At 35.2% G+C, this 22903-nt stretch overlaps 1 protein-coding gene and 1 pseudogene across 4 annotated transcripts in view; one reads left to right on the top strand and one right to left on the bottom strand.

Moving 5' to 3' along the window:
- Lsm14a (LSM14A mRNA processing body assembly factor) overlaps nt 1-22903 on the top strand; it is a 60945-nt gene that overhangs the window by 16016 nt on the left and 22026 nt on the right. For all 4 annotated transcript variants that reach the window (XM_071604569.1, XM_027941177.2, XM_027941176.2 and 1 more), the window contains exons 2-3: nt 9691-9854; nt 13568-13697. In XM_071604569.1, coding sequence (XP_071460670.1) covers nt 9691-9854; nt 13568-13697 — 294 coding nt within the window. The remainder of the gene's footprint in view (nt 1-9690; nt 9855-13567; nt 13698-22903) is intronic.
- LOC114097299 (inhibitor of growth protein 2-like) lies at nt 4662-9582 on the bottom strand (annotated as a pseudogene).

The following is a 22903-nucleotide window of genomic DNA, read 5'->3' as shown; positions in this document are numbered from 1 at the left end:
TCATGCCACACGTTCTGCCCATTCCTTCTCTTGTACTTTCCCATTTTCATTTTATAAACATCTTTCTGCCTCAGGGACTGCACCCTGCCCCTGTCCCTCTTCATCTGCAAATCTCAGTTCAGGTTTTACATAGTCAAAGAAACTTTTTTTTTTTTTTTTGAAGAGTGATCAAAATATGGTCTTTACTTTTATAACTATATAAATGTGATCCAAATATGTCCACCAGTTTTTCTGAAAGAAACGTTGTAAATAAGCCAACTGTTCACTGTTTATAAACTTCCTAGATGTCTCTCTTGGGTTTCATTACAGACCACTCATACCTTTCTTTGGTTTTCATGAAGTTTTCTTTCTTTCTTTTTTAACTTTTTCTTTATTTATTTTTATGTGGTGTTGAGGATCGAACCCAGTGCCTCAAACATGCTAGGAAAGGACTTTGCCACTGAGCCACAATCCCACCCTCATGCAGTTTTCTTTAATCCTCATTCTTGTAATTATTTTCATTCTTTATGAGAGTAATGGCCCCTTACACTACACAGAATCCTTGTGAGGATTACCTAAGTTAATATATGTTACAGTACCTAGCTTATGTCTAAACCAATGAAGGAAGGTATCAAACCTGCTATAGTAAATGCACACCAAATGTTAAGTAAATTCTGTTTTTCCTGTTTTTTCTTCTGGCATATTCCTATGCTCTGCTAATTCTGACTTGTTCTCTTATCTGTCCCCTTTCTCAGTCTTTACTACCACTATTCATAATGTAGGAAATCTTTATTTCTTTCTATGTATTCAGCTTCCTCTGTAATTTCTCAAGAACTTCTTTTTTTTTTCAAAATTACATTGTCTCCGACTGATGTCCCCATTAATTTTTTAAATATTTTCTTAGTTATTAATGGATTTTTATTTATTTGTTTATATGCAGTGCTGAGAGTCCAACCCAGTGCCTCACATATGTGAGGCAAGCACTCTACCATTGAGCTACGGCCCCAGCCCCCAACATTTTAAAAATAACTTTATACTTCTTTATGGATAAAACCTAAATTTAACAGGGGTTTGCCTCCTTATCCTTCTACTTGTTCTGATTCTTTTGGGGGCCTCATGTTACATCTGTGTTTAGAGTGCCCCTTCACCTGTCAGGTTCTTCTGTAATACTAAAAGCACCAGCAAATACAAACTCCCCTACACCTTTCATCTGCATATACTATTTAATAATTTGTCATTCAGGAGAAGTATTTAGCACTTACTAAGTAAGTACATCTGATTATATGCTATCCTTATGCTAGATGCTGGAAAGGAGAGCAGTACAAAATTTCTTGAAGACAGCATTTAAGCTGTGGCCTGACAGGTAAGTCAGAATTAGACACATAGATACTGTAGTGTATCAGGGAAACAGACAGCTAAAAAGATCCTTGTCTTTGTAGCTACACAAACCCTTGTCCTGGCCCATAATACTTGCATCATTTGCTATCATTTTCTTAATCAAGTCCCTTCAGATTTGAGGCCTTTCCACAAGGATCCCTTGAATTTCAGTGTTCTTTACATGACTATTATTGAAGAAATGCAGCTGACTGAGAAAAAATTTACAAAGAAAATAGAACTAAAGCTGTGGAAGTTTCAAATGACAATGAGAAGGTGTCAGATAACCAACTCAGCCCTGCCCCCTTTTCATTTTGCTTCCTTTTACATAATACATCATTTACTCTGCCATTTAAATGTCAGGTTAACAAGTCCTTTGTTTGGTTGTTTTGTTTTTTGGTTTTTTTTTTGGTACCAGGGATTGAACCCTTGGCGCTTAACCACTGAACCACATCCTTAGCTGTTTGAAATAGGGTCTCGCTGAGTTGCTTACAGCCTCCTTAAGTTGCTGAGATTGGCCTCAAACTTGTGATCACCCTGCCTCAGTCTCCCAAGTCACTGAGATTAGAGGCCTGTGTCACCACACCTGGCCAACAAGTTTTCTTGATAAATTGTAGGGAGCCATAGAAAATTTTTAGCTGGTAATGTGACATTTCAGAGTCCAGCTTTCAGTTTATTCCAACAGCATCGTATAAAACTTGATTGAAAGCAAAGGGGAAAGTTGGCAATGGTGAGGTCAGTTATTTTAAGAGTTGACAAAGAGGAAATGTAGACTTAAAATTAGTTTTGTGCTTATCAAGTTTTATTTTAGTACGTTTCACAGCTAGATACCAACATCTTTCCCCTGTTGTGTCACTTTTTTTAGCAAATCAACTATTTGTTGATCACATGAAGAGTACTTTTTTCTGAAAACTTTACTTGGTCAGAAAATGTATAGATGAACAACTTGATAAGTTTTTAATCGGGGAAGACAATATAATAATAACTGATGACAACATGAAGAATGTTTTACTTTCTTAGATGAGTAAAAATGGGTTTCTAAATCAATTTTATTTGGTCATCTTGTGCTTTATAGAAATATTTCAGGATCTCTGTTACCTACAGTTTCAAAGAGATCCTTGTTAAAAACAAATCTTTGCTTTCTAATAAGTGTTTTCAGGACAATTATTGTTTCATTATTATCTCACCATCTAAAATTTCAAAATTGCTCTTTTAGTTTTACATTTCTCTCTGTGTCATTCCCCCGAAATTCTTACTTGCACTCCTCAGTGTCCACTTAAAGCTGTCTGAAATTATTATGATTAAGAAGAATATATTGCTGAGCACAGAGGCACTTGCCTGTAATCCCAGTGACTTTGGAGGCTGAGGCAATAGGATTAAAAATTATAAAGGGGCTGGGGCAGGGGCTCTGTGGCCGAGTGCTCTCCTGGCACACATGAGCCACTGGGTTTGATCCTCAGCACCATATAAAAATAAAATAAAGGTATTGTGTGTGTGTGTGTGTGTGTGTGTGTATATATATAAAATAAATTCAAGGTAAGCTTCAGCAGCTTAGCAAACCCCTGTCTCAAAATAAGAAATATGAAAAGACTATGCCAGGTGCAGTGGAACATGCCTTTAATCCTAGCAGCTCAGAAGGCTGAGGCAGGCAGCCTTAAAGCTAGTCTCAGCAATTTAGCAAGACCTGAAGCAACTTGGTGAGACCATATCTCAAAATAAAAAGGGCTAGGGATGTGGCTCAGTGGTTAAACACCCCTGGGTTCAAACGCTAGTAGCAAAAAATAAAAAAGCCTGGGGAGGTAGTTCAGTGATAGAGCACCCTGGTACCCGAGGAAGAAGAAGGCTGGGGTTGTGGTTCAGTGATAGAGCACTTTCCTAGCACGTATGAGGCCTTGGGTTCGATCCTGTGTACCACATAAAAATAAACAAACAAAATTAAGATATTGTGTCCATCTACAGCTAAAAAAAAAATATATATATATATATATTTATTTATTTAAAAATTAAAAAAAGAAGGGCTGGGGTTGTGGCTCAGAGGGGTAGAGTGCTCACTTAGCATGCATGAGACACAGGGTTCTATCCTCAGCACTACATAAAAAAAAAAGTTATTGTGTCCACCTGCAACTAAAAAATAAATATATATATGTGTATATGTGTATGTGTGTGTGTGTATATATATATATATATTTGTATCTGAGTAAATCTCTGTATATAGCTTGAGCACCCCTAATTTGAAAATAAAAAATTTGTAACTTTTTACACCTGAAGTCCAGTAACAGATTGAAGTCAAAATATAGACAATTTTATACAATACCAACAGTGCTATATAAATTTACTTTTAGGCTATGTGTATAAGGTATATTTGAAACATTTATGAATTTTTTTATTTATACTCAGGTTCCATCCCCAGGACACCACTTTTCAAAATCTAAAACACATCTGGTCCCAAGCATTTTGGATAAAGAATACTTCCTTAACCTGAAAGAGGAAGCGAGTGAAATTGCAAGTGAGAGAATCTCATTAGTTGAGCAAGATCTTAAACCTATGATTGTGGGAAAAAGGGGTTTTATAGAAGCAGACTGTGGTGCAATTCAAAGAGCAGGCCTGTGGAACCTTTTGTGTAGCTCTGGTCCTAAATAGAAAATCCATTGAGTGGGGTTGTAGCTTATCAGTAGAGCATTACCTAGCATATGTGAGCCCCTGGGTTCATTCAATCAAGTAAGTAAATAAATGTATGTATAACATATTTTATAAAATATATTTATATATTATATATAATATTGTATATTATATATTATATGTGATAATACATATTATATATGTTTGTTCACAACCACTTTATTTTCAGGGCCTGTACAAAGGGTCTGCACTGTAGAAGAGATGATTGCTCTTTTAATATTTAAATAATTAAAAAATATTAAAGTTTCATTTTTATAGCTTTATTCCAAATCTGCTATATTTCAGATGGTTTCAGCAAGAATTAGTGTATAGTACCGGAAGTAGAACAAGAGCTGGACTTCTGTGTAAATGTCAGAAGAGAAATACCAACTGTAACCTTTTTCCTGACTTGATGCTTTTGCAGTTGATTTTTTAAATCAAAATATAGACAATTTTATACAATACTAACAGTTTTCCCCACATTCTGTTGGCATCCAGTTTTTTTTCCTAAGTTCAACTTTTAATACACCATTAATACTAATGATTAAACATTATTCCTTAGTCTTCTGAATTTACCTTGAAATATTTTCTAAAAGTAAATGAATTGTATAAAAGACATATAAATCCTTGAAAATATGAATTGATCGTCACTACCTCAATCTTCTCTCCTTTTGTGTCTTTTCAGTACTTTAGTCTGTTGTTTTCTCATTATCTCCCCCTGCACTTTGGGCAATACCATTTCCTCTTTGTTTTATAAGTTCTCTCATTTCCCCCGAAGAAATGTAGTTACATAAATGATGTATAGGTCATTGGGATCTAGTGCAAATTCAGTAGGTGAGGCTTATCTTTCCTGCATGACCTTAGAGCATTTCTTTTTCTTGGCTGACTTGGATTTTCTTTCTTTAGGTGACTGATCATCACAGTCTTGATCCCATTTGTCTGTAACATAAATCATGACTTTCACTGGTTCTCTACCTATGGGATCTTCTTGAAACTCTTTCTGGCTGGCTAGAATCCATTTTTGTTTCTGCTGAGGCTCATTCACTTTCAGAATGATCTTGGAGAGACTGTAAATGTAACTCCATTTGTCTTTCTCAATTTTCCATTAATTCAAGCATTTGTGTGATGATCTGAATTTTTTTCATCTCCTAATTCTTGTACATTGATTAATGCTCTCTGAACATGCTGCAATAGGTATTTTTTCTGGTTTGAATCATCTTCATTATTCTATTTTTTCATAGACATAAATTTTCTTTAATGTTTATATAGCTGGGGTCAATGACAGTCCCAGCTGAAGCATCCCCCTCTTGATTCATTGGGTGGCAGAGAGAATTGAAACATATAGCAAACAAGTTTCCAACCCCACTAATACCCTGCTAACATCCTGCATATCCTGGCTTCCTCCTAAACAGCCAGCACCATCTATGTAAGCAGTTGTTATTTCTGAAGTTTGCTCAAAACACATTCTTTTATTTTATCCTAAGTAGGTTTATTGTATAATTTAATCCAATTCCCTTTGTATTAAACACTGTTCAATACTTTTGGAAATAGCTTACTTAATACCTTTCCACTTTAGGATTTATTCAAGAAGTATTCAGATGTCTGCTATATGTAGGGCACTGTGTTAGATTCTGTGGGAGTTGCAAAGATGGTTTAAATACATATCTTTCTCCTGAGCATCTTTAAATTTTAGAAGGAGGAAGTATAGCTAGAATGATAGAATGCAGTATGATTTTCAGAGGAGAAAGATAACTTCATACTTGGTATAGAGTTGTATGATATTTAATTTTATGTGTCAGTGGGCCACAGTGCCTTATAACAGATGTTACAAAGAAGACAGATCAGGCATTCTCCATATTTCTGAGAAGATATTTTTTGGATAAGATTAGTGTTTAAATGTGTAGGTTTTGAGTAACTAGATTACCCAAAATAAAATGTTGACGGGCCTCCACTAAACCCTTAAATGCTGTAATAGAACAAGCTGGTGCTGTGTCCCACACCTATAATCTCAGTTGCTCAGGAGGCTGAGGCAGGAGGATCCAGCCTCAGCAACTAAGCAAGGCCCTAAGCAACCTACCAAGCCTCTGTCTCTAAATAAAATATAAAAATGGCTAGAGATGTTGTTCAGTGGTTAAGTACCCCTGGGCTCAATCTCCTGTACCTTAAAAGGTGGAGGAGAACTTTAATAGAACAATGACTGACCTCCTGTGAGCAAGAAGGAATGTTACCAGCCTACTGTAGATTTTTGGATTTTACCACGTCTTTTGGAATAACACATGCTCTATTTTTCCTCTGCTTTTACACCACAATCAACAAAAGGCTTTCATGATCCTAACAACCTAGGGATTTTCTTCCTTCCAGCAAGCAAGCAGCTCTGTAATAGCAGACACAAGCTGGATTTAATTTAATTCTGACACTATCTACTATTTAATTCTGTGGAAATAGCACTCACAGTTTAAGGGCTTAGTCCCAAACTCCAGGTTTTACCTTTGCTTCTTCTGTCCAGTTGTAAATTGGGGTTTCCACTCCTTCCTTGGGTTTGATAATTTGCTTGAGTGGCCCACAGAACTCATCTATTGGTTTATTATATCAGATGTTACAAAGAAGACAGATAAAGAGATGTATAGGTAAAGTATGGGAAAAGGGACATGGAGCTTTTCATGCCCTCTAGATATACCATCCTCTAGGAAAACCTACATGTGTTCAGCTACCTAGAAGCTCTATAGCCTTGTCCTTTGGGGTGTTTCATGGAGACTTCATTGCATAGGCATGATTAAAGCATGGGCAGCTGTATCAAAATGAGATTAAACAAAAAGAGTATTGTCTGATGCCAGTAGGTTGGATGAGAAAAACAAGCAAGGTCTGTGGTTCCAACAATCTGCTTAGCCTCTCAGTGCAGCAGTGTTCAGGGCAGGACCCCCCTGGAATGAGGTAGGTCTCAGACAGGGTAGGTCAAAAGGATTAAGGGCAGGGGAACATTAGGGATTTATTTATTTATTCATTCATCCATTCATTCATTTATTTTTAGTTGTAGTTGTGTGCAATACCTTTATTTTATTTATTTATTTTTAAGTAGTACTAAGGATCGAACCCAGCATCTCGCACGTGCTATGCGAGTGCTCTACCACTGAGCCACAACCCCAGCCCCTCTCTGACCTATTTGAGGGGAGAGAAATTCTAGTTTCTGGGCCTGCCTTGGGAAGGTTTTCTTCAAAGATGTTTTGGGAAATACACCCTTAATTTCAAATCCATTTACTAGCTTTTGTGGGGAGGGATATGCTGGAGAGCAAACCTAGGGCCTTCAGCATGCTGAGCATGTGCTCTACCACTGAGCTACATCCCCAGCCCCTATCAAAAAAAATTTTTTTTAAATCAAGTGACTCCCTATTTAACATGATAAAGTATATGTTTATAGACTTGTGGTTTTTGTGTTTTAATTTCCCAGTTTTTGTTAAAATGCTATGTGATAGCATTATTATTTTGTCACACTTTGTAGCCCTTTCTGTAACTACTAAATTTACATTCTGTTCTAGAGCCATAATAAATCATCATGTACAATTACATGCGTGAATGAGTTTATTACCCATTTCCTATATTTTGGGGGGATGGTGCAGGGTGCTGGTGATTGAACCCTGAGCCTTGAGCATATTATATGTGCTCCACTGCTGAGCTTCGTTCTCAGCCCCATATCTTATGTTTTTAATATTTTCTCTTATTCTGTTGTCACTAGGTCATTGGTTAATTCTTGGATCTTCATAACTATCACCTCTTGTTTTTATTACTGTACTACCTTTTACTTTTTCTTCACATTTTTTGCTTGTTCTTCAAATTATTCTTTTAGTGACTTGATATTACTGCATTGACTTGTTTGTTTTATTTTCCCCAATACTGGGGATTAAGCCCAGAGGTATATCCCCAATCCTTTTTATTTTGAGACAGTCTTTTAATAAGTTGCCTAGACTGACCTTGAACTTGTGATCCTCCTTCCTCAGCTACCTAAGCAGCCAAGATTCAGGTGTGCACCACCAGGCCCAACCTGTTACTTGTTCTTGATGCATATATTGTGCTGTTACTTTGCTGCTATAAATATTAGTCCTGAATATTTTTCATGTATCTTTGAAGACCATGTTTTATTTCTGTTATTGTTTTTTTCTTCACTCCTTATTCATTGCTTCTTTTACTTCTCTTTTCTCCGCTTCTTTTCATCTATCTTTTCTGTAAAAATTTTCTCGATTCCATACCCTTTATAATTTTTTTCCTTACACATTCCAATATAAGCTGCTTGCCTGAATATGGAATACAGATTCTTTTCTAATTCATTCTGAATTTACTTGGATATAGTTTGAATGGTTTGGTTAGGCCTTAGAAGACCTCATAGAACTTCTCTGTGATTTTTGTACAAGAGCCATTGATTTTTCTCTCTGCTCCAGAATGAGGCTGAATTAGATTTATTTGTTACTGTCTTAGCCCACTTTTCTTCAGCCTCCTTGTCACTTCCTCCTGACTGCTTAAAGATTGTTTGGCCATTAGGAGAAGGGGAGCTCTACTGGGGCATTCAACACCTTTTCACTTATGACACCTACATCCCAGTCCCCTTCTACTAAGTTAGGGAATAGTAGTGAAGATTTCTCCGGACTTAGAGTGGACAGGGAGTATGCTACATGTGGATTCTGGGCTTGGTCTTCCAGATTGGACTAATTCAGTCTGTATTTGAATGATTTGGGAAGGGGAGCAATACTGGGGATTAAACCCAGGGCCTTCCGTGTAATAGATAACTGCTCTACCACTGAGCTACATCCAGTCCTTTTTGTTTTTTTATTTTGTGACAGGGTCTCACTAAGTTGCCAAGGCTGATCTGGAACTAGTAATGCTCCTGCCTCAGCCCTCCCGAGTTGCTGGGATTACAGGCATGTGCCACTGCACCTGCTTGGATACATTTTTCAGAATTCTTAAAGGCAGTGAACCTGAAAATTAAATAATCATTAGAGACTCAGGGGGTTGGTTTAATATGCGTTTTTCTGGACTCTGTCTCCAGAATGTCTAATTTTGTCAAAATCTTTATTTACAGCCAGTTTACCCTGTTGCAGGTGGTCCACAGTTTAACTTTGAGTAATGCTCAAAATAATATGTCTTAATAATGCAGTAGATATTTTAGGTAACTCTGGAGTTTCAGGCTGTCCCATGAGGCTGAATAACTTGACAGTTGCTCATTCTAGCTTCTAGAGAACTTTTTGCTAACCAAGTAATTGTTACCTTCAAAAAAAAAAAAATCAAACAGGACTTTGTAGGCTGGAAAAATCTTTGTTGCCACCCCTTCCCTAATCAAGAAGTATGACATAAGTTTGAAAATAATTATTTTGCTGAATGGGGACATTAAATCAGCAGTGCAAGGAAGGACATTTAAATACCTTTCCATAGTTACCAGAAATATAGGTAAATATAAACGTAGGAAGAACACAACCTCACAATTCTGATAATCTTTTAAATCAAGTACATTTAGCTTAAGCAAAACCCACTGTTGTCCTCTTTAAAAAAAATGATATCTACAAATCAGTGAATACCTTCTGACATGATACATCAAAACTGCAGCTTAATACTTGGAACAGTAATAAGAGGCCCTACCTGAATGTGTGAATATGATGACTAGTAGCATATCTCATATCTTTATTTTCTCAACAGTTCGATCCTTTGGTACAGAAGACAGACCAACAGATCGTCCTATACCACCTCGAGATGAAGTCTTTGAATATATTATATTCCGTGGGAGTGATATTAAAGATCTCACCGTTTGTGAGCCACCAAAACCACAATGTTCTTTGCCTCAGGACCCAGCTATTGTTCAGGTAACTGATAATAAATTGTCTTGGAATACAAGTAAACTTTGCACACATGCATAATATAACCCTTGATTTGCCTCTGCTAGTTGAATGTATAATTTACCATTTCAAAGTTGCCTGGATACCCAAAATTACCTAGATAATGTTCTTACCTAGATTTTTCTATTTGGATTGTAAATTGGACTAACTAAGAAATAGCTGCAGAATCTATAAAATATTTTTTTAATTTAAACAAGACTAGTGTTACAATGATTAACATTTATTGAAAGCTAACTCTAGAAGATACTCTATTCAAAGCACAAGCACTGTACATAAAATCAGTCCTCATGTACCCTCTGAGTTTGATCCATAATTTTTCTTACTTTTAGAAGTAAGGAAGTTGAGAAAGAATAATTTGAATAGACCCAGGCAATTTGGCTCCAGAATCCAGGGCTCTATAACACTATACTATTCAGATAATGGTTTATATTATAAACTAGGGTGATGATAGCTACTCTTAAGTAAAAATTATTAGGTTTAATGGGAGGAAAATGCCAAGTCACAATATATATTGTATGATGTGCAATGGTATATAATAAGATAGCATAAACATAAAAGGATTTTTTAACATAGACAAGTTCTTCAATTTCCAAAATAAAAAAGAACTCTAGTATTCTCAGAAAAAGAAACTGGAAATTTGCATATTTTATTAAAAATAGAAGCATACAATATGTAAACAATTATTAATTAAAGCTATCCATTACAGTATATGTTTACATGTTCATTGAAAACAAAAGCTTTCTGAATTTTGGCCATAAGAAAAGAATATTTAATATTTATTTTTTAGTTGGACACAATACTTTTATTTTGTTTACTTATTTTTATTTAAAAAAACATTTATATGAGAGCATAGCTGATTAAAAGTTGTGACTCTCCCATGATTTTTCTTCTGAATTCATTTTCTTGTTAAGTTTTTGTCACTTAAAATATACTTGTTCAGGGGCTGGGGTTGTGGCTCAGTGGTAGAGCACTCGCCTAGCATGTGCAAGGTGCTGGGTTCGATCCTCAGCATCACATAACAATAAATAAAATAAAGATATTATTTCCAACTGCAACTAAAAAAAAATTTTTTTTAATAAAATATACTTGTTCAGTTGTTTGGTTTTTTTTTTTTTTTTTACTTCCAGCTATTAAAGGATAATATCTAATAAACTCTTCTACAGAAAATATAAAATTGAATATGATATTTAAATGAAGAGAGAAAAGGACCTTTTTCTTTATTCACTGTTTATTTATTCACTGTTTTTCCCTTGAATAAAATGTGTTCTTGTAGCATAAACTGAAAAATTCTCCAGTCTTATCTATCCCTCCCTTTTAAAGTTTTCTTCTTAGGGCAAGAAGTGTTATGTAATCTCCAAAAAATGTAAATTTTTTAGGTGGAGAAAGAAAAGATACATTCTTTCCTCTGTGTGTGTGTGTGTGTGTGTGTGTGTGTGTGTGTGTTTTACTAGGGATTAATGCAAGGGCATTCTACCACTGAGCTACACACCCACACCTCCCCACACCCCCAACTTTTTTGATAGCGTGTAGAACTTGGCAGTCCTCCTGTCTTCTCTTCCCATGTGATACCCTCCCTGTCTAGCCAAGACACAGACACTTTTTTCTTCCTGCCTTTCTTGTCTAGCAGTTGTTCATATGCAAGAGTAAGAATTGTTAGAAAGAATAAACAGTGCTTTAAATACAAATAAAAAGTTCTGGTTCCTAAGGAAAACAATTCTATATAATTCTAAATTAAGTATTTTCTAAATTCCTGTTAAAAAATAGAAGGTTATTTGCATTAAGTTCTATTCCACCATAACCCTTTGAGTACATAAGGATAAATTGGTGAATTCTGTACTTCAAGAAGTCACCAGATAGATGGGAGATGCTTCACCTCCACTACACATTTTTTTTTTAATATTTATTTTTTAGTTGGACACAATACCTTTATTTTGTTTACTTATTTTTATGCGGTTCTGAGAATTCCAGGGCCTTGCACATGCTAGGCTAGTGCACTCCTGCTGAGCCACAACCCCAGCCCCTGCCCCCGCTACACATTCTTTTCTTCTTTTTTTTTTTTTTAATTATTATAAAAGTGTGCTTTATTATAAGGAAAAGTTAAATATAACCAACAATACTGAAAATAACATAACTGGCATTTATAGCCTTGGTCAAATTTCTTTATTAAACAGGCATTTATTTAGTGTTCCATGAATAGTTAACAATCAGCTTATGTGACAAAAGAGATAAATGGAAAAAGTGAATAAAGAATACAGAATGATGAACCAGAAATTTTCTTTTTTTGCTTGTTTAACAGATAAAGTCTTAAATAGAAAACAAGTCATCTTCATATAGCAAGCTCCCTTTCCCTACAAGGTTTCGCAAAAGTGTTGCAAAATAGCTGCCCACATTAAAGACTGGTGTTATTTTATTTATTGTCCCATATATATCTTTTTAAAAATATTTTTTTAGTTGTAGACTGACATAAAATATCTTTGTTTATTAATTTATTTTATATGTGTTGGTGAGGATCAAACCAGTGCCTCACACATGCTAGGCAAGTGCTCTGCCACTGAGCTACAGCCCCAGCCCCCCCCCCTTTTTTAAATATTTTTTTAGTTGTACCATGGATACATATCTTTATGTTTATTTATTTATTTTTATGTGGTGCTGAGGATAGAACCCAGGGCTTGCAAGTCAAGCTACAACCCCAACCCTACATATATCTTTGATAATTCTGTAGCGACCAGTTATTTGAGTTAATCAGTTTTAGAGAGGGAGAAAAATGAAGAGAGCACAAATCAAAATGGTGTTGAATAACTTCTTCCAACCATCAGAATCTTCAACTTCATTTTATTCATTCAGCAGTACTTATTGAGTACCTAGCTTACAGTTGATATTAATAGTGAACACAAGATAAAGATCTTCCCATAAATGACCTTATATATTGGGCTGGGGTTGTGGCTCAGTGGTAGAGTGCTCGCCTAGTATGTGTGAGGCACTGGGTTCGATCCTCAGCACCACATAAAAATAAATACATAAAATAAAAGTATTATGTCCATCTACAACTAGAAATAAAAAAAAATGACCTTATATCCAGGAGCCTTCAGTACATTCATATTTACATTATGGAATATTTTATAATAAATTAATAAAATATATATGTATTAAATATATTGTAGGTTTGGTAAGTTAAGGTTTATATAAAAAATCTTCCTCAACTTAATATAATTACCTATAAAAATGTTTTGTGTGGGATATGTTGGTTTCTGCATGTCATTCCTATGAATTTAATAGTAGTCCTCAAATGGTTGAAAATAAAAGGAAAATCACAAGTGAGGTGTGTTACTTCTTTCAGTACAGACTGACATCCAGTATTACTGAATGCAATTTTTCCTTAAACAAAGTTACTTTACTTACTCACTTTTCATTTATTTTTTCCTAAATCTGCTGTAAAACTCTTAAATCACAGGATGATTTTTTTGTAGAAAAAAGTGTTTGTAATTCCCATTGAGTATAATTGGTACATAATACACAAATATTAAGGGAGGTTGTTCAGCTGTTGTAATACTAAATAAATAAGTCATGGTAATTGCTTTTATACTAGTAGTTATAATTTAATACTTGAAAGTTTTAAAAAACTGAATTTCTCTCCGTTATATTCATGTTGCTTAGGAAAATAACCCATAATTTTCTTTCAGTCCTCACTAGGTTCATCTACTTCTTCATTCCAGTCAGTGGGTTCCTATGGACCTTTTGGCAGGATGCCAACATACAGTCAGTTCAGTCCAAGTTCATTAGTCGGGCAGCAGTTTGGTGCTGTTGGTGTTGGTACGTGATGCTTTTCTTTTCCCCCATAATTTCCTTTTCTTTACCACAAAGGTATAAAAAAACTTAACCACAAACTTTTAAAAATGTTTTGATGTTTCTTTTGTAACTTTGTTCCATGATGTTAAACACATAGTGATTATTTTTTAAAGTCTTAGTCTTTTCAGTGATCAGTGGTTTCATGGAGGTCAATTTTCAGAATAATCCCATTGTAAAACTGGATATATCCAATTAGCAGATTCCTTTAAAGTTTATTTTAAATTCATATAAGATACATACATCCATTTAAGATGAACATTTTTTTAAAATGGATTGAATTTTTCAAAAGGGGATATTAAGTATGGATATCTTTTAAAAGCTACCTGTGAGAGATGCCCACACATGGTATATTTGAGGGCTTAGTGCTCTCTTGTAACAATGTTTTTGAAACATAAAACTAATGAGAGGGGATGGGGGTCTACCTCAATGGAAGAGCACTTGCCTAGCGTGTGAGGCTCTGCCGGGAGTAAGGGGCAACTGCAGTGAGAATATATAGGAAGCCTGGCATGGGTTGGTTTTTTGGTTTTTTAGGTTTTTTTTTTTTGGGGGGGGGGGTGCTGAGGATTGAACCCAGGGCCTTGTACATGCGAGGCAAGCACTCTAACAACAGAGCTATATCCCCAGCCCCCCTGCTTATAATTATTAAAAGCCTCTGGACACTTTGGTACACACCACGTGTAATCCCAGAGTGGCTCAGGAGGCCAGTTTGAGGCCAGCTTCAGCAACTCAGCAAGACCCTGTCTCAACATAAAAAATAAAAACGGCTGCGAATGATTTTTAAGTATGTCTTTGTTGAAATTCCCACAGTAAAGAATGACTCAATTGCCTGTCATGTATGAAGCCAATTAAATATTTTTAAAAATAAAATAAATAACTTTGAGACCTGTCTCTAAATAAAGTACAAAATAGGGTTGGGGATGTGGCTCAGTGGTTGAGCCCCCCTGAGTTCAATACCCAGTAATGAAAAAAGAAAAAAAATTCAAATCTCAAGTTTTAGTCATTTATCTTTTTAGTTCCACTGAAATTATTTACAGAGATTCATAGAGAATCATAAATATAGTTTCATGTTTTTCTTAAAACTCATTCCTGAGTTTTCTTAAAATTAACTTAATTTCTTCCTATGATTATACTTTTTTAAATAGACTTTTTGTGTACGTAAATGTTTTACTTATTCACAAAAAAGATTGAGGGAAAAAAACAAACTCTAAAATTGGTTATAAAGCTGGGCCGTGATGGCACATGCCTGTAATCCCAAGCACCTCTGGAGGCTGAGGCAGGAGGATTTTGAGTTCAGAGCTAGCCTCAGCAACAGCGAGGTACTAAGCAACTCAGTGAGGCCCTGTCTAAATAAAATACAAAATAGGGCTGGAGATGTGACTAAGTGGTCAAGTGCCCCTGAGTTCAATCCCCGGTACCCCAAAAAATAAAATAAAACTGGATATAAACAGAAATGACAGATGCTAACTATATAGCAAATTGATGACATAACCACACAGAGGGAAGAAAATTTATTTGAATAACTTAACAGTCATTAGGATGTATTTCAAGAACAAATGGAATGACATCTTAACTTAGGTCTATAATTGGTAGTGTTATTGCTATTGTTAATTCTTAAGCAACTTATTTATATTATAGGATAGGGCAAATGAGTAATATTGTTGTTGGGAAACTATTTTTACTGTGGAGAAGGGAGATACAAATAATGGAAAGGAAAAAGGTGAGAAAGAACTCTGTGGTGTTGAATGTGAATTAAAGGTATGAGTCTCAACTCATTTTTTTAGACAGTTATTTTCTGGCTTTGTTCATAGAAAGCCTGGAAGCAATGCCACCAGAGCAGAGAATACGTAGACCGGCTCCTGGTTTCTAAATACCATTTCCCATTAAAAGGAACCAGTACCCCTTGAAAATAAAAAGAGACACCTGTGGTAGTACATACCTGTAATCTCAGCCCGAAGCAACTAGCACAACCCTATCTTAAAATAAAAAGGGCTGGGGATATGGCTCATGGTTAAGCATTCCTGGACCTTTTTTTTTTTTTTTTTTTTTTAAGAGAGAGATAATTTTTAATATTTATTTTTTAGTTTTCGGCGGACACATCTTTGTATGTAGTGCTGAGGATCGAACCTGGGCTGCACGTATGCCAGGCGAGCGTGCTACCACTTGAGCCACATTCCCAGCCCCTTGTTTTGTTTTTTGTTTTTTTAACAGAAAAATGCTTTCTAATAAGTGAGTGTTAGTGCAGGTTAAGTATCCCTAAGCTGAAATGCTCCAAAATCTGAAAATTACCTTTAAACTGAATGCATAATCAAATTTCATATTTAGACTTGGGTCCCATCCTCAAGATATTATTTATATGCAAATATTCAAAATTTTAAAAAATCTGAAATTCAAAACACTTCTAGTTCCAAGCATGTTAGATAAGGGATACTCAATCTGTATAGATAACCACCATTTTGTAAATTCCAGTATAATAATAAACAAAAATTAGCAGTGGATGCTAAAATCATTGGGTAAAAGGTGTTGGAACAGGATATTAAAATGTTCTTAAAGTATAATTCTTTGCTTACCTACTAATTACAAAGGGAGAGAAATGTTCCTTTATTAGATTTTAGTGGTTACCATCTTAACCAAGTGGTCAAGTTTAGCATTGCATTAGTTAAATAATTTTGTTAAGAATTTTGTGTCTCCTGGGCTGGGATTGTAGCTGAGTGTTAGAGCGCTTGCCTTGCATGTGTGAGGACCTGGGTTCGATCCTCAGCACCACATAAAAATAAAAATAAAGATAGTGTGTCCATCTACAACTTAAAAAAATATATATGTTTTTAAAAAAGAATTTTGTGTCTCCTGATGTGATAATTGATGGGGAAAGGAGGAGTATATCACCTTGATGGTGTTCTTGCTGAAAATACGGAATCTAATGTATTCAGATGATGGGATGTTCTACAAAACAGTTACTGAGATTTGTCAAAGGAAAAACCCAAAGAAAGACAGCAAAACTGTTTTAGACTGGGAGCCTGAAGAGAGGTAACATCCAAATGCAATGTGTTATTGGATCTTGAGTCTGAGAAACAATCTAAAGAATATTTTAAGGACCACTGAGGAACTTTTGAGTGTGGGCTAAATGTTGATTGGTATTATTGCTGTTGATTTTCTTAAATGTAGTAATGGTTTTGTTAACCACATAGGAAAATGTCTTTGTTTTGAAGAAATGGTTCTGAAATATTCAAATGGTCCAATTAATTTGTAACTTATCTGAGGAAAAGACTAGTATGCATTTTGAGAAATAAAGAAATGGAAAAATGGAGTAGGCATGGCAGGATGTTAGCATTTGGTGAGTCTAGAGGAATGTATTAATATTTGATTTTAACATAAGTTTAACATTTTTCAAGATTAAAAATTTTAAATATTTATTTCCTTTTATACTTAATTCTTGGATAGGTAAAATCTGCAGTAGTAACTTTGGTCCATGAATTTCCTAATCCTATTCAGATTGTAAGATCAGCATTATTTATACAGGCAGTTTTATTTTTTGGTTGTGTGTGTGTTTGTTTTTGACAGTGCTGCGGATCAAACCCCGGGGATGCATGGTAGGCAAGTGCTCCTTCACAGAGCTACATCCCAGCCCTGTATTATTCTTTTTGAGACTCCTTTCGCTAAATTAAATAGTAGGCTAACATCAGAATCATCATTGTTTTTATTTCTTATGTTTGCTTGGCTTAATATGTATGAAAATTTTAACAGGATCTAACACATACCATCAGTGTAGTAACTATTTCTGTCCCTCCTTAAGGACTGTACCTCCATTTGGGGTATTTGTGATAGTATAATATCTATTCCTTGTAAAAGCTTTTATCTTTTTTGAGATGGGGTCTCGCTGAGTTGCTTAGGGCCTCACTAAGTTTCTTTTTTCTTTTTTCTTTTTTTTTTTTTTAATGTTGTTGTTGTTGTAGTTAGACACACTACCTTTATTTCACTTATTTATATGTAGTGCTGAGGATCGAACCCAGGGCCTCGCACGTGCTAGGCAAATGCTCTACTGCTGAGCCAAAACCCCAGCCCCCTCACTAAGTTTCTGTGGCTAGCTTTGAACTCGTGATCCTCCTGCCTCAGCCTCCTGAGCTGCCAGGATTATAGGCATGCACCACCACACCGGGCACTTTTATCTTATTAAGTATGTATTATTATTAATATTATGGTTTGCAGTTCAGTGTTGTTTGATTTTTGCAGTGCCAGACAATTTTTGAATGGTTGATTTCCATATTGATAAAGATATTTGTGGCATGGCTAATTAGGAAACTATATATTAGAAATTGCTAAATAAATAAAATTAGCATTGATCAAGGTGGTAGATGTTTTTAGCAAAAAGAATTAATTCAGATATAGTTTGTGTTGGAACAAATAAAGCCAGATTTTAATCTAAGCCTCCTTTTTTTCAGTTGCTAATACTCTGATTTTTAGAAGGAAGATTAAATGAATTAGGATTACTGTATTGCTATGTGATGAGGAAAGTCTTTTCCATTAAAATTTTCATATACAGATGCTCCTCAGTTTATTATAGGCTTATATCACAGTAAACATTAAGTCAAAAATAGTGTGAGTCAAAAATGCATTTAATACACCTACCCTACCAAACATCATAGGTTAGCTTATCCTACCCAAACATATTCACAACAGTTACATTCACCTATAGTTGGGCAAAATCATTTAACACAAAGCCTGTTTTTTTGTTTTGTTTTGTTTTTAATACTTTATTAGTTATTGATGGACCTTTATTTATTTGTTTATATGTGCTGCTGAGAATTGAACCCAGTGCCTCACACATGCTGCACAGGTGCCCTACCACAACCCCAGCCCACAAAGAGTGTTTTATAATAAAATGTTAGATACTTTATATACACACAGAGATGGGCATTTAGACATACTGGGATGGGAAGACACAAAATTAAATATCAAAAAAAAATTGCCAACACCATACACTGTAGAGTATGGGTGATTTACTCTTGTGATCAGAGGCTGACTGGGGGTTGCAGCTTGCTGCTGCCACTCAGCATCATAAGAGAGTGTCATTGCATCTGGTAACCTGAGAAAATATCAAAATTCCAAGTACAGTTTCTTCCGAATGAGTACGCCTTCATACCATGATGAAGTAAAAAAAAAATCATACATTAGAACCCATCTCTATTACTATTGTAACTTGTCGCTATTTTATTTTAATATATTTTGGAGAGAGCTTCTTAAAGTAAAAGGCAGCAGTTCAACAGAAACTGGAGCAAGGGTTTGTGACTTATTACAGTTCACAGAAAAAGAAATACAAATGGCTCTTAAACATGTGAAAAAGATGCTTTGATCTTGGTTGTATTAAAAAATGTATACATCTCGGCCTGGGGTTGTGGTTCAGTGGTAGAGTGCTTTTCTGACATTTGTGAGGCACTGGGTTCAATCCTCAGCACCACATAAAAATAAATAAATAAATATAAAGGCATTATGTCCATCTATTCTACAACTAAAAAAAAAATGTTAAGATATATATGTACATCTCAGTTCTACACTGAGACATCATTTTGATAGAATGCCAGAATTTTAAATACATACTCTTGGGAAGTCTGTGAGGAAACAGATTACTCTCATACATTAAAAAGAATAAGTGACAGATAGACTTAGTATCTTTTTGAAGTGTTAGATGAACAGAGTGCCTTCATTTTATTTAATTTTTTAATGTGGTGCTAAGGATCAAACCCAGTGCCTCACACATAAGGCAAATGCTCTTCCACTGAGCTACAGCCCCAGGTAAAAATAATTCTTATGTATAGAGATTAGATCATTATTGCCCTTATTTATGGACACACATGAAAAATTAAGTACCTCAATAAATGAAGCATCAAAACACATTTCCATATGCTACCACTGATGAATAGACAATGAGAATTTACTACTACAGTAAAAAAAAAAAATGACTCAAGCAGTGTTAATGGTACAAATTGATGATGGTACAATTATATAAAATATCTTTTTTTATTTTTATTTTTTAGTTGTACATGGACACACCTTTATTTTATGTATTTTTTTTTAATGTGGTACTGAGAATCGAACCTAGTGCCTCACACGTGCTGGGCAAGTGCTATGTTGTCTGCCTGCTCCCTTCTATAACACTTGTACAAGTTAATAATCCTGAAAATTAAGTGTATAAAATAATAGTTTGCAGCTGGGCACAGTGGTTCATGCCTGTAATCCCAGCAACTTGGGAGGCTGAGGCAAGAGAATTGCAAGTTCAAGGCCAGCCTCAGCAATGTAGTGAGTCCCTAGGTAACTTAGTGAGACCCTGCCTCAAAATAAAAAGGTTTAGGGTTGTTGCTCAGTGGTTAAACACTCATGAGTTTAATCCCCAATACCAAAAAAAAAAAAAGAAAAAGAAAGAAATTGAAAAGGGTTTACTGGTATTATGCATCTTTCTGCATAGTACTCTTAGGGGCAAGATGGAGACAATTGCATACATTTTAGTTGATTAAACGTGCAACCAGTTATTTTAATGATTGTCTTAGATCTCCAGTGTTTTGTACAAATTAATTCTTAATCACTGTTTAATAAAGAATTAGTAGACATGCATATGAACCTTACAATTAGCGTAAAACTAGGAGGATATTTTATTACACATGTCAAACTTAGGATTGTTAAAGATCTGCTATGTGAATTATAAAGGAATTATTCCAGTTTAAAAGGAGATATTGTGATGGGTGCAGTGGCACATGCATATAATCCCAGCGGCCTGGGAGGCTCAGGCAAGAGGATCGCAAGTTCAAAGCCAGCACCGGCAAAAGCAAGGTGCTAAGCAATTCAGAGAGACCCTGCTTCTAAATTTAAAAATACAAAATAGAGCTGGGGATGTGATTCAGTGGTCCAGTACCCCTGATTTCAATTCCCAGTTACTGACCCCCCGCCCCCCAAAAAGGAGACTTACCTGTATACATGTATGATTACACCACCAGTGTGACTGTGCACCATGTACAGCCAGAGCAGTGAGAAATTGTGTTCCATTTGTGTACAGTGTGTCAAAATGCATTCTGCTGTCATGAATAACTAATTAGAACAAATTTTTAAAAACTTTTTTTAAAGAAAAAAGGAAACACTAACAGACTGGAAAAAAAAAAAAAAGAGAATGAGAGTGACCCAACTTAATGATGTTTATAAGAGATTCAGTGAAATATAGCAAAGGAAAAGACATACCATATAAACACTAATAACAAGAAAACCATGTTGTGTTTTTAATAATAGAAAATTGATAAAGATCAAGGATACTACCAGAGATAGATTTTTCACAATTGCGAGGGTCAATGTTTTATAAAAGTAACATGCACCATCCTAAATGTTCATGTTACTTTTATAAAGCAATATACTCAACAATTGCAGAATACCGTTTTTTGTTTGTTTGTTTGCTTTTCTTCAAGTAGAAATGTACTATTCAACAATATAACAAGTTAAATTCCAGAAAGAAACTGCGCACAGTGGAATACATTATAATCCCAGCTGCTTGGGAGGCTGAGGCAAGAGGATTGCAAGTTTGAGGCCAGCCTTGGAAACTTAGTGAATCCCTGTCTCAAAAGAAATAAATAAAAAGGGATGGGGATATAGAACTGTGGGAGAGTGCCCCTGGGTTCAGTCCCAGGGAAGGCCTCCAGAAAGATTGAAATCACATACAATAGACTGAGGATATAGCTCAGTTGGTAGAGTGCTTGCCTCATATGCACAAGGCCCTGGGTTCAATCCCTAGCACCACAATAAATAAATACAGTTGCTGGAAATGGGTAAAAACCCCGAAATTCCTTTAAAAAAAAAAAAAAAGAAGAAGAAGGAAAAAAATCACAGTACATTCTCAAACCACAAAGAAGTTAATTGCGAAACTAATAAAGATATTTTGAAAAATCTCCAAATAATTTGAAGTGTAACGAACCTGTTAATCTTCGATAGATCAAAAATGAAATCACAAGAAAATTTTAAAAATGTTTCTCCCACTTTTTTTAATTTAATTTTTTATACAAATCGAGCACAAATTGTCATTTCTCTGGTAGTACATGATGTTCTCCCACATTTTTTATTGGTGCATTATAGTTGTACACATTTATGGAATTTTGTTATATATTCATACATGCCCACAATATAAAAATGTAATTTGGCATTTTTAATTTAATGACTACAAATTGTAACATCAAGATTTGTAGTCTTAAGAAGCTAGAAAAGAAATTTATCCCAAAAGTAATAGAAAAAAAAATGAGCAAAAATCAACAAAATAGAAACATGTCATTATATGATATAAATTAATTATCAGTAATAAAATTTCAGGTTGTGGTGGTGAACACCTGTAATCCCAGCAACTCAGGAGGCTGAGGCAGGAGGATCACAAGTTCAAGGCCAGCTTCAGCAACTTAGTAAGACCCCATCTCAAAACAACAAGGGCTGAGGATGTGGCTCAACACCCTTAGGTTTAATCCCCAATGCCCCCCACCCCCAAAAAAGTTTTCCTTGAAAATTTTTATAAAATTGACAAGTCCCTAGCCAGACCAATCAAGGAAAGAGAAAGGAAGAAAGAATACCCAGGTATCAAGAATAAGAGTAGCCAGGCATAGTAGTGCACACCTGTAATCCCAGCAATTTAGGAAGCTAAGACAGAAGGATCTCAAGTTCAAGGCCAGCCTCAGCAATTTAATGACACCCTGTCTCAAACCACTCAGGTGATGGTGCTCACCTATAATCCCAGTGGCTGGGGAGGCTGGAGGAGGAGGATCACAAGTTCAAGGCTAGCCTAAGCAATTTAGCAAGGCCCTAAGCAAATCATTGCGATCCTGTCTCTAAACAAAATACAAAAAAAGGGCTGGGGATGTTAAAAAGTAAAAAAAAGAATAATATAGGGCTATTATGAGCAACTTTATGTCAAGTTTTGACAGCTTAGATGAAATGGACAGATTCTTTGAAGAATACAACTTTCTTAAACCAACATAGAGAAAATAAAATCTCAGTATTTGCTAATGAAGTTGGAACTATAATTTAAAATCTCCCACAAAAAAAAAAAAAAAATGTAGACTTGCTTTACTGGTAAATTCAACTATGCATTTAGGAAAAAGATAATTTTTACTAATACTATACGCTGTCTTTCAGAGAACTGAGGAAGAGGAAGTACT

Source organism: Marmota flaviventris, chromosome 18, assembly GCF_047511675.1.
Source record: "Marmota flaviventris isolate mMarFla1 chromosome 18, mMarFla1.hap1, whole genome shotgun sequence".
NCBI classification, from domain to species: Eukaryota; Metazoa; Chordata; class Mammalia; order Rodentia; family Sciuridae; genus Marmota; species Marmota flaviventris.
This window is presented reverse-complemented; position numbering and strand designations above follow the sequence as displayed.